Source organism: Narcine bancroftii, chromosome 1 (assembly GCF_036971445.1).
Source record: "Narcine bancroftii isolate sNarBan1 chromosome 1, sNarBan1.hap1, whole genome shotgun sequence".
NCBI lineage: Eukaryota > Metazoa > Chordata > Chondrichthyes > Torpediniformes > Narcinidae > Narcine > Narcine bancroftii.
The window spans coordinates 2,608,519-2,623,266 of NC_091469.1; the positions used below are offsets into that span (position 1 = coordinate 2,608,519).

Consider the following 14,748-nt stretch of genomic DNA (forward strand, 5'->3'; position numbering starts at 1 on the left):
ATTTCATATCAGATTGCATCAATGTGTTTACAAGGCAATCCAGCTGATAACAGTCTTTGGCTCTCAATAAAATTCCCATACGTCATGTTATGAGAGCTCAATCAAGATTTGGACCAGGTGCTCTCAGTGGGAGGGTCAGTCTTCAACCTAACCAGCTCTACGTTATTGACAGAAGGGCAATCAATGAACTGCATCAGGAATGCTGATTAAACAATTAGATAATTAATAAGTCCTTTGGAATTAAAAAAAAACAATTTTATGGAATCTTTCAGTGAAAAAGGAGATGATTCAACGCATCACACTGGAGTCAGTGGCCTGAACAGACTCTTCCCTTTCTCCATAGTGTTACTAAATATATCAAAATTCAACTCTTTATTTAATGTGCCTTTTGTGAGTATAGGTTAAACCTACTTGCGTTGAATTCTGGACGGGGAAATGCAGATCACAGCAACTTGTTGCCTTAAGTTCTCTCTTCTCAACTCCCGGTGCTAGACTCTGCTCTTGGTGTCAAGGTCAGTTAGTACTCCTGGTGTTGGGCTCAGATACTGCTTTTAATGTCAGTTTCTGCTCAGATACTTCTCCTGGTTTCAATTCCTGCTCTCGGTACGGTTTACTCCTAAATTTAGTTTCTGCCACTTCCTGGCATCAATGTCAGTTCCTACTGTTTCTATCACTTGCCACTGCTCTGGAGACAATTGGAGCTTCCTCTATCAGTTACGATTCCAGTTGAGAGGAATTGATGTCAGTAACCGCACCTGATGCTGGTTACTGCTTCTGGTGTCAGATTCTGCTCTCCGTATCACTTGTGTTCCTGTAATTGGTTACCACAAGCAGCATCAGTTATTGTTGGGTATTGCTCCCACTGTTAGTGTCTGATACTTTTAGAATCAGAATTTATTGTCATGAACAAGCCTCAAAATTCATTGTTTTGTGGCAGCATCACAGTACAAACATTTATATAAATCACCTTACAAAAATAAATAAAAATAGTGCACGAAAAGTCAAAGTGAGGCATTGTCTTTGGTTCATTGATCATTCAGGAATCTGATGGCAGTGGGAAAGAAACTGTCCTTGTGTCGCTGAGTGCTCATCTTCAGGCTCCTGATGGTAGCAGAGTGAAAAAGGCATGGCCTGGGTGATGGCCTTGAGGATAGAGGCTGCATTTTTTTTAAAGACACCTCCTTATGTAGATGTCCTTGATGGAGTGGAGTCTGGTGCCCGTGATGTCACAGGCCGAGATAACAACCTTCTGGAGTTCTTTTCTTGTCCTGAGAATTGACACCTCGGGCAGTAATGCAACCAGCCAGAACGCTCTCCACGGTACACCTTTCGAAGTTTTTAAAGAGCCTTCGGAGATATACCAAATCTCCTTAAACACCTCACAAAGAATAGCTGCTGGCAAGTCTTCTTCAAGCTTGCATTGACACGGAGGCTCCAGAACAGATCCTTGGAGATGTTGACACCCAGAAACTTGAAGTTCTTGACCCTCTCCATTATTGAGCCCTTGATGTGGAATGGTTCATGTTCTCTCGACTTCCTCCTGAAGTTCACATTCATCTTCTTGGTTTTGCTAACGTTATTGGTGTGACACCACTCAACAAGTGGTATCTTCCTCCTGTACGTTTCCTCATTGCCATTTGTGATTCTGCCAACAACCATGGTGTCATCAGCAAACTTGTAGATGGCATTGGAATTGAGCTTCTCCTAGTATTGGCATTAGATCCAGCTTCAGTTTCTCAAACCAATATCATTAATGCTCTTGTAGTTAGTTGCTGCTTCCAGTATCTGTCATCGTTCCAAGTATTGGTTACTGTTTTTCTGTTGATGACAACGTAATTTGGTGCCTGGTGGTGGTACAGACTCAGCAAGCTGAAGAGCCTGTTTCCATGCTGCACAACTATGTGAGTTACTTCTCCCAATCATAGTTACTGCTCCCACAGTCAGTTTTAATCCCAATATCAATTACCGTCCACGGTGTCAGTTACCAATCACACTCTCAGTTACTATTCTTGGTATCAATTACTGTCCCCACTGTTGGTATCAGTCACTGTTTCCAGTGACAGTTATTGTTCTCAGTGTCAGTGGCCATTAAAGTTCTGTTGTCAGGTTTCCTACCCCAGTGTCCACTACTACAGATACAGCTCGTGACTGTCAGTTAATGCACTGCTGTGACTGACAAGTTAGTGCTCTGGGCATTGACAATGGTATTCCTCATATCAATGTCAGTTTTTATATTTCTTACAAGGAAACCATTTGTCACTTCAAGTCCACACAACTCTTAGAGCATCCCATTACTCTCAATCCCCTGTAAATGAATCTCAGTCACATCCTCATCAACTCCACCTTGATTCTCTTCCCATTGACATAAGGGTTAATTGCCTGGCCAATCCTACCATTTAGATTAATTCCACACTCATCCCATTTTTAAATTTCCTCCATTCCTCTCACTTTCTCCCTGATCCTATACAGTAGTGGCAATTTAATTTTATATGGTGGTCATTTAATTGTTCAATTAGCACCTCTTTGGAGTTCCTCAAAGTCACAGGGAGAACATATGAATGCCACACAGCCAGCACTGAAGTCAGAATTGAACACAGGTCACTGGAGCTGTGAGGCAGCAACACTACCCACTGTGCCACCTATTGGGAGTGACAGCTCCCAGGATCAGCTAGTGTCCCCCCTACTTCTCTCTATGAGAGTTACATCAGTCAGGTAGAGATGTCTATTCCAACACAGCCTGCAACTTACCTCAGCATCACTCTCTTCATTGCAAATCTTTTTACATCCTTGTATTCATTTATAGCAGCATAGAAAAATAAAAGCAGAAAGTCACATGGGTGACTTTCAACTGTGGTTTAAATCCCCCTTCAGGCACCTGAAAACTAAATCCAAGCCGATGTTGACCTGAGGGAGAGAACCGGATCAGAAAGTTCTTCTCATGCTGTGATATTAAGTTGATTTCCTAGCTGTCCTCTTAGATGACTAAATTCACAGAGCCAATATTCTGGTGTAGTCTCTCCATATTACGCCTCTTTATATTTTGGTAAGGCACTCTTTAAAATCCGACTGACCAAATTTTTGGTCATTTGCCCGAAAATTCCATTCTGTTATGCAGTCAAGCTTTCTCCTCGTGCACCTCAGTACGTTAACAGTGCCTTATAAATGCAAACATTGGTGTTGTTCAATCTTGGTGAACATACAGAATGAGCAACAGTTTCATAAATCATTGGAGAGATCTACAGGTATCATGAAGAGAGAAAAGATGCATCATTGCATATGAGTCACTTGGGTGTTTCTGACAAAGCTTACTGCTCTGATTAAGATTAATTTAGAAATAAGGAACCCACTGAAAAAAGCTATTGCGGTGTGGTGGTACAGCACCGGCCTACTGCAGGGGGCAATCTCTGTACCTGCAGGAGTGTAAGGGGACAGGCTGGTACCTGAAAAAGATACCAGGAGTGTAAGGGGACCTGGCCGACTGCCAATCTGTCGGCCTGAATGGATCAAGCCCTACCCGGCTGGGTGTCAATCACCCTCTGGGATATAAGCCTGCGCCGGCCTCCTGAGGCCTCAATCAGAGTTGCAGCAGCCACAGCCAGCCTGGCTCTGTGGAAGTCTTTGTGGATTAAAGCCTGTTGTACAGTCTTTACCTTGTGTGTGTCTGATTCTGTCTAATAGCGCACCACAATTTAATCCACAAATTTTTCCCACAGCTGCCTTGGAAAAACTCCTGTGCGCATGGAGCCTCGAAGTTGACCCACACCACCTGGAAGCCCAGACACACTTCGAGATCTGGCAGCATGCGGTCGAGGCAATCATCGAGGCACACGAGGGCGATATCCTGGACTCTGATCGGAAGAGGTTGGTCCTACTCCGGTCAAAGATGATTCCCCGCGCCTTCCAGGTAACCAAAGGCTGCCCCACATACAAGAGCGCAATGGACACTCTCGAGAACTTGTACAAGCCCCCCATGAATGTGGTCTGTGCAAGGTACCTCCTCAACACCCGAGCCCAGCAGCCCAGGGAGACGGCTGAATCTTACCTGGGACACTTGCAAGAGTTGGCCCGACCGTGTCTGGCTGAACCCGGAGTAGGTGTAGAGGAGGTCAAGAGGCTGATCCAGGATACCTTCGTCCGAGGGCTACGCTTGAGGGCCATCCAGCAGAAGCTGGAAAACATCTATGCCCTAACCAGGACTGTGGAAGTGGTCCAAACCATGGAAGCAGCAGCCCTGCACATCAAAGCCTTCGATTCCAGGTTCCCCCAGGCTCCCTCATGGCCCTCTCACACTGCAACTGCAGCTGCAGCACCAGGCCAAGCTGGGGAGGAGAACGTCACTGTGGCAGGGGCCCAGCGCCCCTGTAAGTACTGTGGGTCCTGGTGTGGGTCAGATCAACGATCGTGCCAAAACTGCCCAGCTAGGAACCAGTATTGTTCCCGATGCGGCAAGAAAGGCCACTTTGCACAAGTGTGCCTCTCTAAACCTGCCAGCAGCTCAGCAGCCCTCTATGACCTCCCCATCTCCCCCATGTGTGCGTGCCGGGCAGCGCCATTGTCCCCACGATGACTTCCCCCTTCCCCGACTTCGACCACGCAACATCCGGCCCTGCCAGCGACCGTCGCAGCATGTTCCCTGAGCATCTGCACCAGCTCCCACCCTCACTGCTCACTGAGAACTTCAGCGACGTCACTTCCAGCCGATGTAACGATGTCACTGCAACCAGCCGTGATGATGTCACTTCCTCCGGCGCAGCAGACATGGCTGGTGAAGGAGGCCAGCCACATAGCTGCCATCTTGGCCAGGCAATGCCCAGCATGGAGGGCCTCCAACGATGTTGAGAATGGCGTAGTCAACACGGGCGATGACCAGGCCACTCTACTGACGCTCCCCATGCCTCTGGAAGCCATCGGCTACCACACGCTGCACCTCATGACCGATGTTGACGTGGTCAAAACGGGCATTGACCAGGCCGCCCTATTGACACCCCTCATCCCTCCGGATAGCTACGACTCCGACACCGAGACAGTCCTGGCCACCTCCATGCTGACCAGGGACATCCCCCACAATCTCGGGCACTCGATGATGGACATGTGAGTCAACGAGCAGGTAACAAAGTGCCTGTTGGACAGTGGCAGCACCAAGAGCTTCATTCACCCGAGTGTGGCCCACTCCCTAAGGTTAAAGGTCCACCCCACCACCTGCTCGATCGCCCTCACCACCAAGGATAAGACTATTGGTTCCCTCGGGCGCTGGTCGGTCGATATAATGGTGGAAGGGGAGACTTACACAGGATTCAGGCTCCTGGTCATGCCAAACTCTGCGCACCACTCCTCCTGGGCCTGGATTTCCAGTGCCTCCTGCAGAGTGTCACCCTTGCCTTCGGGGGGCCCCAACATCCACTCACATTGCCAAGCATGCCAACCTACCAGCCCCGGCCAACCTGCGGCCTCTCCACACTGTGCATCACCCCACCGGCGCTTTTTCCAGATCTTACACTAGGCTGCAAGCCGATCGCCACCAGAAGTACACACTATTGCGCTGCAGACAGGGACTTCATTAAGGCAGAGGTGCGGCGACTCCTGGTGGAAGGCATTATAGAGCCCAGTAACAGCCCTTGGAGAACCCAAGTCCTGGTGGTCAAAGGGGGAAGTAAGCCAAGGATGGTTGTGGATTACAGCCAGACCATTAATCAGTACACCCAGCTGATGGCTACTCCCTGCCGAGGATCGCCAACATGGTCATTGAGATAGCCCGCTACTGGGTTTTCTCCATGATTGACCTGGCCGACGTATCACCAAATCCCTATCCACCCAAAGGACAAGCCCTACACCGCCTTCGAGGTGGACGGGCACCTGTACCAGTTACGCTGGGTTCCTTTTGGGGTCACAAACAGGGTCTCCGTCTTCCAGCAGAAGATGGATCACATGGTAGACCGGCACAAGCTGAAGGCAACATTCCCATATCTGGATAACGTCACTATCTGCACCCATGACCAGCAGGACCACGATGCTAACCTGGAAAAATTCCTTCAGACGATCACAGAGCTGACCCTCACTTACAACAAGGAGAAGTGTGTGTTCAGCACCACCCACCTCACCATCCTGGGGTACATCGTGGCCCATGGAATCGTCGGCCCAGATCCGGAAAGGATGCGCCCATTAATGGAGTTACCCCTCCCCCCCACGCAGGTTCCTGGGCCTGTTCTCTTATTACTCGCAGTGGGTCCCTCGCTTCTCGGACAAGGTCCACCCACTGGCCCAAGCCACAACGTTTCCCCTCCCACTTGAGGCACAGGCAGCCTTCACCTGCATATCAGGCAAGACATCGCAGACGCCACATGCAGGTTGTGGATGAGGACTCCCCCTTCCAGGTGGAGAGCAATGCCTCCAAGTTGGCCCTCGCTGCTACCCTCAACCAAGGGGGGGGGGGGGGGAAACGCCCCGTCACCTTCTTCTCCAGGACCTTCCACGGCTCCAAGCTAGCGCATTCCGCCATTGAAAAGGAGGCCCAGGCGATTGTGGAAGCGGTCCGCCACTGGCGCCACTACCTGGCCAGCAGGAGATTCACATTCCTCACAGACCCACAAGAGCAAGATCAAGAACGATAAGATCCTGCACTGGAGAGTCAAGCTGGCAACCTACAGCTACGACATCCAGTACCACCGGAAACTTTAACGACTTCCCTGATGCCCTCTCTTGCACCTGCACGACTTTGCATGACAACAGGTTGTAGGCATTGCATGTGTCCCTCTGCCATCCGGGTGTCACCCGGTTGTACCATTTTGTTAAGTCCAGAAATCTGCCATACACCATCAGGGACGTCAAGGACATGACCGAGGCCTGTCGGGTCCGTGCGGAGTGTAAACCCCGCTTCTTCTGCCCCCCCTACCAAGGCCCACATTGTAAAGGCTACTCGACCTTTCGAGCATCTCGGCGTGGACTTCAAAGGGCCCCTGCCTTCCATGAACTGAAACGTCTACTTCCTCACGTAGTGGATGAATACTCATGCTTCCATTTCGCCATCCCTTGTCCGGACACCTCCACGGCCACTGTCATCAGGGCATTGGAGCAGATTTTCACCATATTTGGCTACCCTGCCTTCATCCACAGCGACCAGGGGTCTCGTTTCATGAGCGACGAGCTGCACTAGTACCTGATGGCGAGGGGCATCGCAACCAATCGCTTGACAAGCTATAACCCGAGAGCAAACGGGCAAGTGGAACGCGAGAATGGGGTGGTCAGGAAGGCAGTCCTCCTGGCTCTCAGGTCAAAAGGGTGGGTCATTGAGTACTGGCAGGACGCCCTGCCCGAGGCACTCCATGCCATTTGGTCACTGCTGTGCACGGCTACCAACGAGACCCCTCACGAACATCTGTTCTCATTCCCCAGGAGGTTGGCGACTGGAATGTCACTCCCAACATGGCTCACGTCCCCGGGACCAGTGCTTCTGCGTAAGCATGTACGGACACACAAGGCTGAAGCTCTGGTAGAGCAGGTTTTCCTCCTTCATGCAAACCATAACTACGCTTACGTTAGGTTTGGCAGTGGCAGGGAAGGCACCGTCTCAACCAGGGACCTGGCACCAGCAGGAGCACCCACCATACTATGCCACCCTCCAACCCAGGCCGATGCTGACTGGGCATACATCCCTATCTCCAGGCAGCTATGGGGCACGCAGGGACTCCTTGACCACCAGGGGCCCACTTCACCCTTAGGAGACAAACCCACCCGCCCACCCATCCAATACGACCTGCATACGTCGACCCCGGCCCCCCTGGCTGCACGGCACCACACCAGCCACACACACCTTTGCCGCCAGCCCCCCCACTTCTCCTCTGACCAGTAACCAGGAGCCAGCCCTACGATGGTCACAGAGACCCTGGCGACCGCCGAATTGTCTCAACCTGTAAATATTGTATGTACATAGTGGGTGCGATTCCTTGTTACTGCCCCCCCTGGACAATTTTAAAGAGGGGGGTGAACGTGGTGGTACAACCTCTGTACCGGTAGGAGTGCAAGGGGTCAGGACAACACCTGGCCAGCTGTCAATCAGTTGGCCTGAATAGATCAAGCCCCACCTGGTCGGGTGTCAATCACCCTCCGGGATATGAGCGTGCACCGGCCTCCTGAAGGCTCACTCAGAGTTACTGCAGCTACGGTCAGCCTAGCTCTGTGGAAGTCTTTGTGGATTAAAGTTCATTGTACAGTCTTTACCTTGTGTGTGTCTGATTCTGTCTAACAGTGCACCACATGTGCTGACCCCCTTACCAGCTCCCAAAATGGTGGATCTGCTGTGGCAAATGTGGATAATTAACCTGCATCCAACACAGTTTTTTTATCTGGGCTGATGACATCACTGATTATCTCACTTCCCCGGGAAGTATATAAGCCCAGGATACAAGCCTGGAGGTGTCAGTCTTGCACTAGACTTCACAGCATGTACATCAACTTCCCTGTGTATACATCAACTCGACAACATGTACACTGATGTCTAATGTAGCTCAGTATAGAATACTTTGCTGCACTGGTGACCCAAACGTGATTCAAACACGCAGCCTTCTGAGCCCATAATATTCAAAGTGTAATATCACACAATCCCAGAAAGCATACAAGAGTGAAATTAATTCCTCAGGCTTTCATCACATGGCCTACTCAATGTCCCAAACCAAGACAAACACTCTCTCATCCCTAAAATTTGTTTCACAAACAAGCAAAGAGTTTGATGGGGAAAAACTTCATTTTATCTAAATTCCCTGTGATTGTTTTCCCTGTATTCTGCCCATATCAATAGCTAGGAGATTAATATACAGATCCAAGTGAATCCAAAGCACCCCAGGGAGGATGAGAATCCTGCTTGATTAAAATCTCTTGATGATAAGAAGGATTGGGGAGGATTTTTTGGTGACCTCATTGGCTGGAGTTTGCATACCCATTCACTACATAGAAGCAGAAGAAAACACCATGAGCAAAAGTTTGAACATAGATTCCAAGCCCAGAAACTATTGCTATCTTAAGAGTGATCACTGGCCCAATTCCCTTTGCTTTTCCCTTCTCTTGGCAAACCCACTTAGTTGATTGTTCATGCCATCTGGTGTAATTCAAGACAAAGTAAATGGTCAAGACACTCACTCCATTGCCAAAAAGAAAATAACTTACCCATGAGAAGATTTAGAAGGACCTCCTGGCCTGCTGGTGTGCTGCTTTTGGTTAGGCAGAAGACTGTGCCACCAATCCAGGGGATGCCATGACCTGTGATTCCAATTAGCTTGACTATGGGCCTGGCACTACTCCAGGACGAGGAGCTTCTGGCACAGACCCCCATCCTTTTGGACAAGCAGATATCAATAGCCAGCAAAGAATTAAGAGCAATTCCTTTAAAGGAAGGGTTGAGCTGCATGCAGTCCTCCTCTGGTAGCTGGGAAGTCTCCTTGCTGTCGCCTGGAGCCTGCAACGGCTGTCCTGCCTGTCCGCTGTACTTCTTTGCTGAACTTCTCCCCTCATAAATGCTCTTCGTGGGCTGGCTGAGAGACATAAACTCAGGTCTGTTTAAAAGATTGTTTCTCTCCTTAGCCCTTGATCTGTTATGCTGAGCTGGCATTGCAGGCAGGCTATCTTTGAAATGAAAAGAGAAAGAGAAAAAAAAATCTCTGATGCGTGCAACCGAGACTTGTTAGCCTTGTTGTTTGCAGACTCCTGCACTGGTTAAATTTAGACTGGAAGAATTCAAAACCTATTTACTGTGCAGCTCATCCAAGCCTGACAGCTGCACATGCTGCAACTGATGACTGACATTAGGACCAGCCAATCAGCAAATCAATCCACCTTTGGGCAATTCAGGCTATAACAAGGAGGGTTGGTCCTTCAGCTTCTTTTGCAGTCCTGGCAATACACTATGGGATATGTAGTTCCTATGTTCTGCAGGGATGCTGGCAGTGCAATTTAAACACACCCTTTACTAAAGATTTGGAAGCACTATTTTTGCAAAAATTATGCTTACTCATTGTACAATTTTAACCTGGATAGTTGACATAGACTTAAATATGGTGTTTAGAGTTTCCAACATACAGGTACTAATATTTTTCTGGACTCTTTGAAAACTAAACAACACAACACTGAAGCAAGCAACCCAGGAGAAAACTCAAGACCACCGCACTGTCATAAAGAACCTTAGGGTTGTATGTGATGTCATGTATATACTCTGACAATAAATTTGAACTTGAACATGAATGCAGTCTCTGCATTTCAAAAGTTGATTTTAAAGTGTTCTGGAGGACCTGATGTCATGAAATTCAAAAGGGTAATGCGAGATTTAAAAAAATAAAAGTACTTTTTACATACTTCAAAGGTTGTGCCACTGAGCGACAACTGAGAAAATCCACCCAGCTCTTCATCTCTTCCATTCAGGAAACCTGAGTACAGGAACTCCTCACAGAATTGTACACTCCCTTACTTGATTCGAGTTTTGGTTCCATCGAGCAAATGAGGATCACTTTACAACTTCCCTATAATCAGTCCTACATTTTCCATCTAACATTAATGGCATCATAGGAATTTTTCTCGTTGTATAGCATCTCCAGTTCTACATCTACCTCTTCCCTAATTGGATAAATCATTGTTCAGATGCCTCAGTGGAGTAATTTTGAGGCTCAGCCAGTCTTCAAAATGACACTGTTTTCTTTAAGTAAGAGCACTCTGCAAATTTTACATATGTAAAAGCTTTTACTTGAAAAATAATCCCAACTATAGGGCAACTAAAACAACCACTTTGGGAGTTGTATTATTCTGTCCTGCCTGACAAAAGGCAAAAACAGATTTATTTTGGAATAATTTTTTTTAAAAGGGGTGTATGTCCAGCTCTGTGAGAAAAGTGTAGACTAAAGTATGGGCTTTGATGGACAGTGACAAGGTGGGGTGAATAACCTTTTACTGTGTTGTAAAATTCTGCCATTATTTAACTGTTGGAGATGTTCATCAGAGATTAGGAAGCTTTCTCATAGAGTCCCTATTGCAAAAGACAAATACTAACTCCCAGGCTACCACAATAGTTCAGGTGCTGGTGGAAGATGATCAGGTGCTTTTGCCTATTCTATTCATGCATAGTGCAGTAAAGATGTAAACAACTGTGTCTAAACCAATATACATCTTTGAGCCTTTTTTAAAAATTACTTTTCCTCATGTTGGCATAGAAATAGGTATTTTAGTTCAATGGATCTGCACTGGTGCTGACACTCTCTTTGGCTTGGCTTCGCGGACGAAGATTTATGGAGGGGGTAAAAAGTCCACGTCAGCTGCAGGCTCGTTTGTGGCTGACAAGTCCGATGCGGGACAGGCAGACACGATTGCAGCGGTTGCAGGGGAAAATTGGTTGGTTGGGGTTGGGTGTTGGGTTTTTCCTCCTTTGGTCTGACACTCTACAGATGCATCTTCCCACCTTTTTAATGGGATGTAGGCAGGGGACCATCCTTCGTTGCCTCGAGGGTGTTAATGATCATTCACTTGGTGTGACTGTAGTCATACGTCTAGGAGGGCTTTTCATTGCTGATGTATTTTGAGTTTTTCAAACATACAGCACCACTCATGGTTATTTTTAAACACATCAATAAATTAGCAAGTTTGTCAAATTGTTTCATGGTCTGTCACATTACAACAAGACATTAAAACAAGGTTTTAGCTGGTTGTTTTGGGTTCACCTGGAAGTAGAAGATTTTTTGGGCTCATTCATGGGAGTGCAGCAAATTTTCTCAGAGTTCTGAATCAACCTATCCCCTCAGTGCAATTAACTGTTATCCATCCCCTTTGTCATTGTTGAAATTTGGATGTGTCATATTCGCTGACAGCATATCAAAGGTGCTTTAGCTTTGGATTTTATGAGAATGAACCAAACACCAAACAAACTACAACACTCCTTATAGCACTTTCTTCCTTCAATTAAGAACACTCCCCCATATATTTCTGCATATGCTGAAGGTTGTGTGAGCCTTTCAAAATGAGATGCATTTTGACTGGTTTGAATATTTAAGTCAAGTTTATTGTCATCTGATTGTACAAAATAACGTTCTCTGGTCCTCAGAGCAAAATTTGCAGTCACACAACCAAACAAACACACATACAGACGAACAATACGTATGCAGGACAAGTATATATATATATATATATAAACAAATATTCCTTTGCAAATATGAATGTTTTGGACAGTTAGCGTGAGCAGTTCTTTTGGTCGTTCACCATTCTCACTGCCTGTGGGAAGAAGCTGTTCCTCAGCCTGGTGATGCTGGCTCTGATACTCCTGTATCTCTTCCCCGATGGGAGCAACTGAAAGAAGTGATGTGGGGCGGAAGGGCTCCTTGATAATTTTGACAATTATTTTGCACACCCTCTTTCTACAATGATCCCAGTAGATCACATTGATTGGAGGGAGGAGTGGGGAAGGGGAGAAGGGATCTTAGGATCCAAGGTGGATAAATGGAGTTGAGATACAGATCAGAATGAATGGGGAAACAAACAAGAGGCTCACAGGCCTGCTCTTTCTCTTAGTAAAATAAACCTCTCGATTTCTGAACACACACAAAAAGAACATCAGACTGGCTTTAACCTTTTCATTTAACTGTGGGAAATGCCATCACACAATGCATTCATCAAATGGAAATTTAACCATGTGCTCCTCCAACCTATAATTTCCTCTCTGTGAATATTGCCAGAGAGTAAGAGCAGAGGTGGGATTACTGCCGGTGGAGTTAAGAAACCAGCTGGTCACAATTGAATCAGGTCAAGGTACCTAGTGTGAAAATCAGAATTCAATTTTACATTACTGTTGAAAGTAATATTGCTGAACAATGGGGCAGAGATGTGGTTGGATTTTACTGTCATTGATGTCGCCTTTTCTGGAAATAATTACAACAACAACAAATCTTGAGGTAATCTCACCTCAAAGATGAAGTGTTTAGCAGATGTTTATTATGAAGAATTTTTTTTTTTTTTTTTGAGTTACCTATCTCGGCTGCACCATTTCATCAGATGCAAGGATCGACAATGAGATAGACAACAGACTCGCCAAGGCAAATAGCGCCTTTGGAAGACTACACAAAAGAGTCTGGAAAAACAACCAACTGAAAAACCTCACAAAGATAAGCGTATACAGAGCCGTTGTCACACCCACACTCCTGTTCGGCTCCGAATCATGGGTCCTCTACCGGCACCACCTACGGCTCCTAGAACGTTGTCTCCGCTCCATCCTCAACATCCGTTGGAGCGCTCACACCCCTAACGTCGAGGTACTCGAGATGGCAGAGGTCGACAGCATCGAGTCCACGCTGCTGAAGATCCAGCTGCGCTGGATGGGTCACGTCTCCAGAATGGAGGACCATCGCCTTCCCAAGATCGTATTATATGGCGAGCTCTCCACTGGCCACCGTGACAGAGGTGCACCAAAGAAAAGGTACAAGGACTGCCTAAAGAAATCTCTTGGTGCCTGCCACATTGACCACCGCCAGTGGGCTGATAACGCCTCAAACCGTGCATCTTGGCGCCTCACAGTTTGGCGGGCAGCAGCCTCCTTTGAAGAAGACCGCAGAGCCCACCTCACTGACAAAAGGCAAAGGAGGAAAAACCCAACACCCAACCCCAACCCACCAATTTTCCCTTGCAACCGCTGCAATCGTGTCTGCCTGTCCCGCATCGGACTGGTCAGCCACAAACGAGCCTGCAGCTGACGTGGACTTTTTGCCCCCTCCATAAATCTTCGTCCGCGAAGCCAAGCCAAAGATTATGAAGAATGTAATAAATAGAAACAGAGTAACCCCAGTTATCCCTTAAATTTGCTTTGATGTTCAATCAGATCATCGCTGATCTTGAATTTCACCTCCAGTTCCCAATCTTATCCCTACATCACTTGATAATCAGTGTCCAAACGTTCATCTTTTTCAGCCTTGAGTATGCTTTAAGAAGGAGATTTTTAGTTTCACAATTATCTGAGAGAAGAAATTTTTACTCATCTTATTTCTAAGTGGCTCACTCTTTATATCCAATAAAGTATGCATTAACTTACCCAAAGCAGAGTTGTGATTAACTTATCTGTCACATTGACATCATAAGATAGATAATAGATTTGCTATTCATGTATTAGTATCAGGATTTTGGATTAGACTGTAATGGAAACAGTCATATTTCTGTTTCATTACTTCAGGCAGATGATCTGCAAGCCAACTGGTAGCAAATCCGAAATCTAACTCTGCAGTATCAAGGTACGTCTGTTGATATCTGGCCATCAGTGGAAGACAAAATGAGTTTGTAGGTTCTGGAAATCTATCTGCAGGCTTAATCTTGAACACCTAATTTAGACAAATTTACCTAGTGTTGGGCTGTCTGAAATGCTGTCCTGATAAAACATCAAGCTACCTGTTCACTCAGGTGGATGTAAAAGATTCATTCCATCATGCTATTTTGAAGGGAGCAGGACATGAGCAGGATAATTATCCCCAGTCTCCTCAACCACAAGCAAAATCAAAGTACGATTTAAGCATTATCTTCTCAATATTGTATTACATTTTAATAGAGCTTGCTGTGTACAAATGAGCTGTTTTACAACAGTAATTGCAGTTCATATGTATATATTCAATTCTAAGTTGCATTGGTACATCATATGTTTGGGAAAGGGGCTAAATGTACAGCCATATGCCATTGAGTATATGTGTAGATCATTCATTTAGATAGGGTCAAAGGGATAGCCTTCCTGAATGACATCTTTATTCA

The 14,748-nt window shown here is 46.6% G+C and overlaps 1 protein-coding gene across 1 annotated transcript in view; it reads right to left on the reverse strand.

Annotated features, from left to right (window-relative positions):
* LOC138754376 (inactive phospholipid phosphatase 7-like) overlaps window positions 1-9,683 on the reverse strand; it is a 76,119-nt gene extending 66,436 nt beyond the window's left edge. The window contains exon 1 of the mRNA XM_069918576.1: window positions 9,157-9,683. Coding sequence (XP_069774677.1) covers window positions 9,157-9,598 — 442 coding nt within the window. The 5' untranslated portion in view covers window positions 9,599-9,683. The remainder of the gene's footprint in view (window positions 1-9,156) is intronic.
* Between the last annotated feature and the right edge of the window lie 5,065 nt (window positions 9,684-14,748).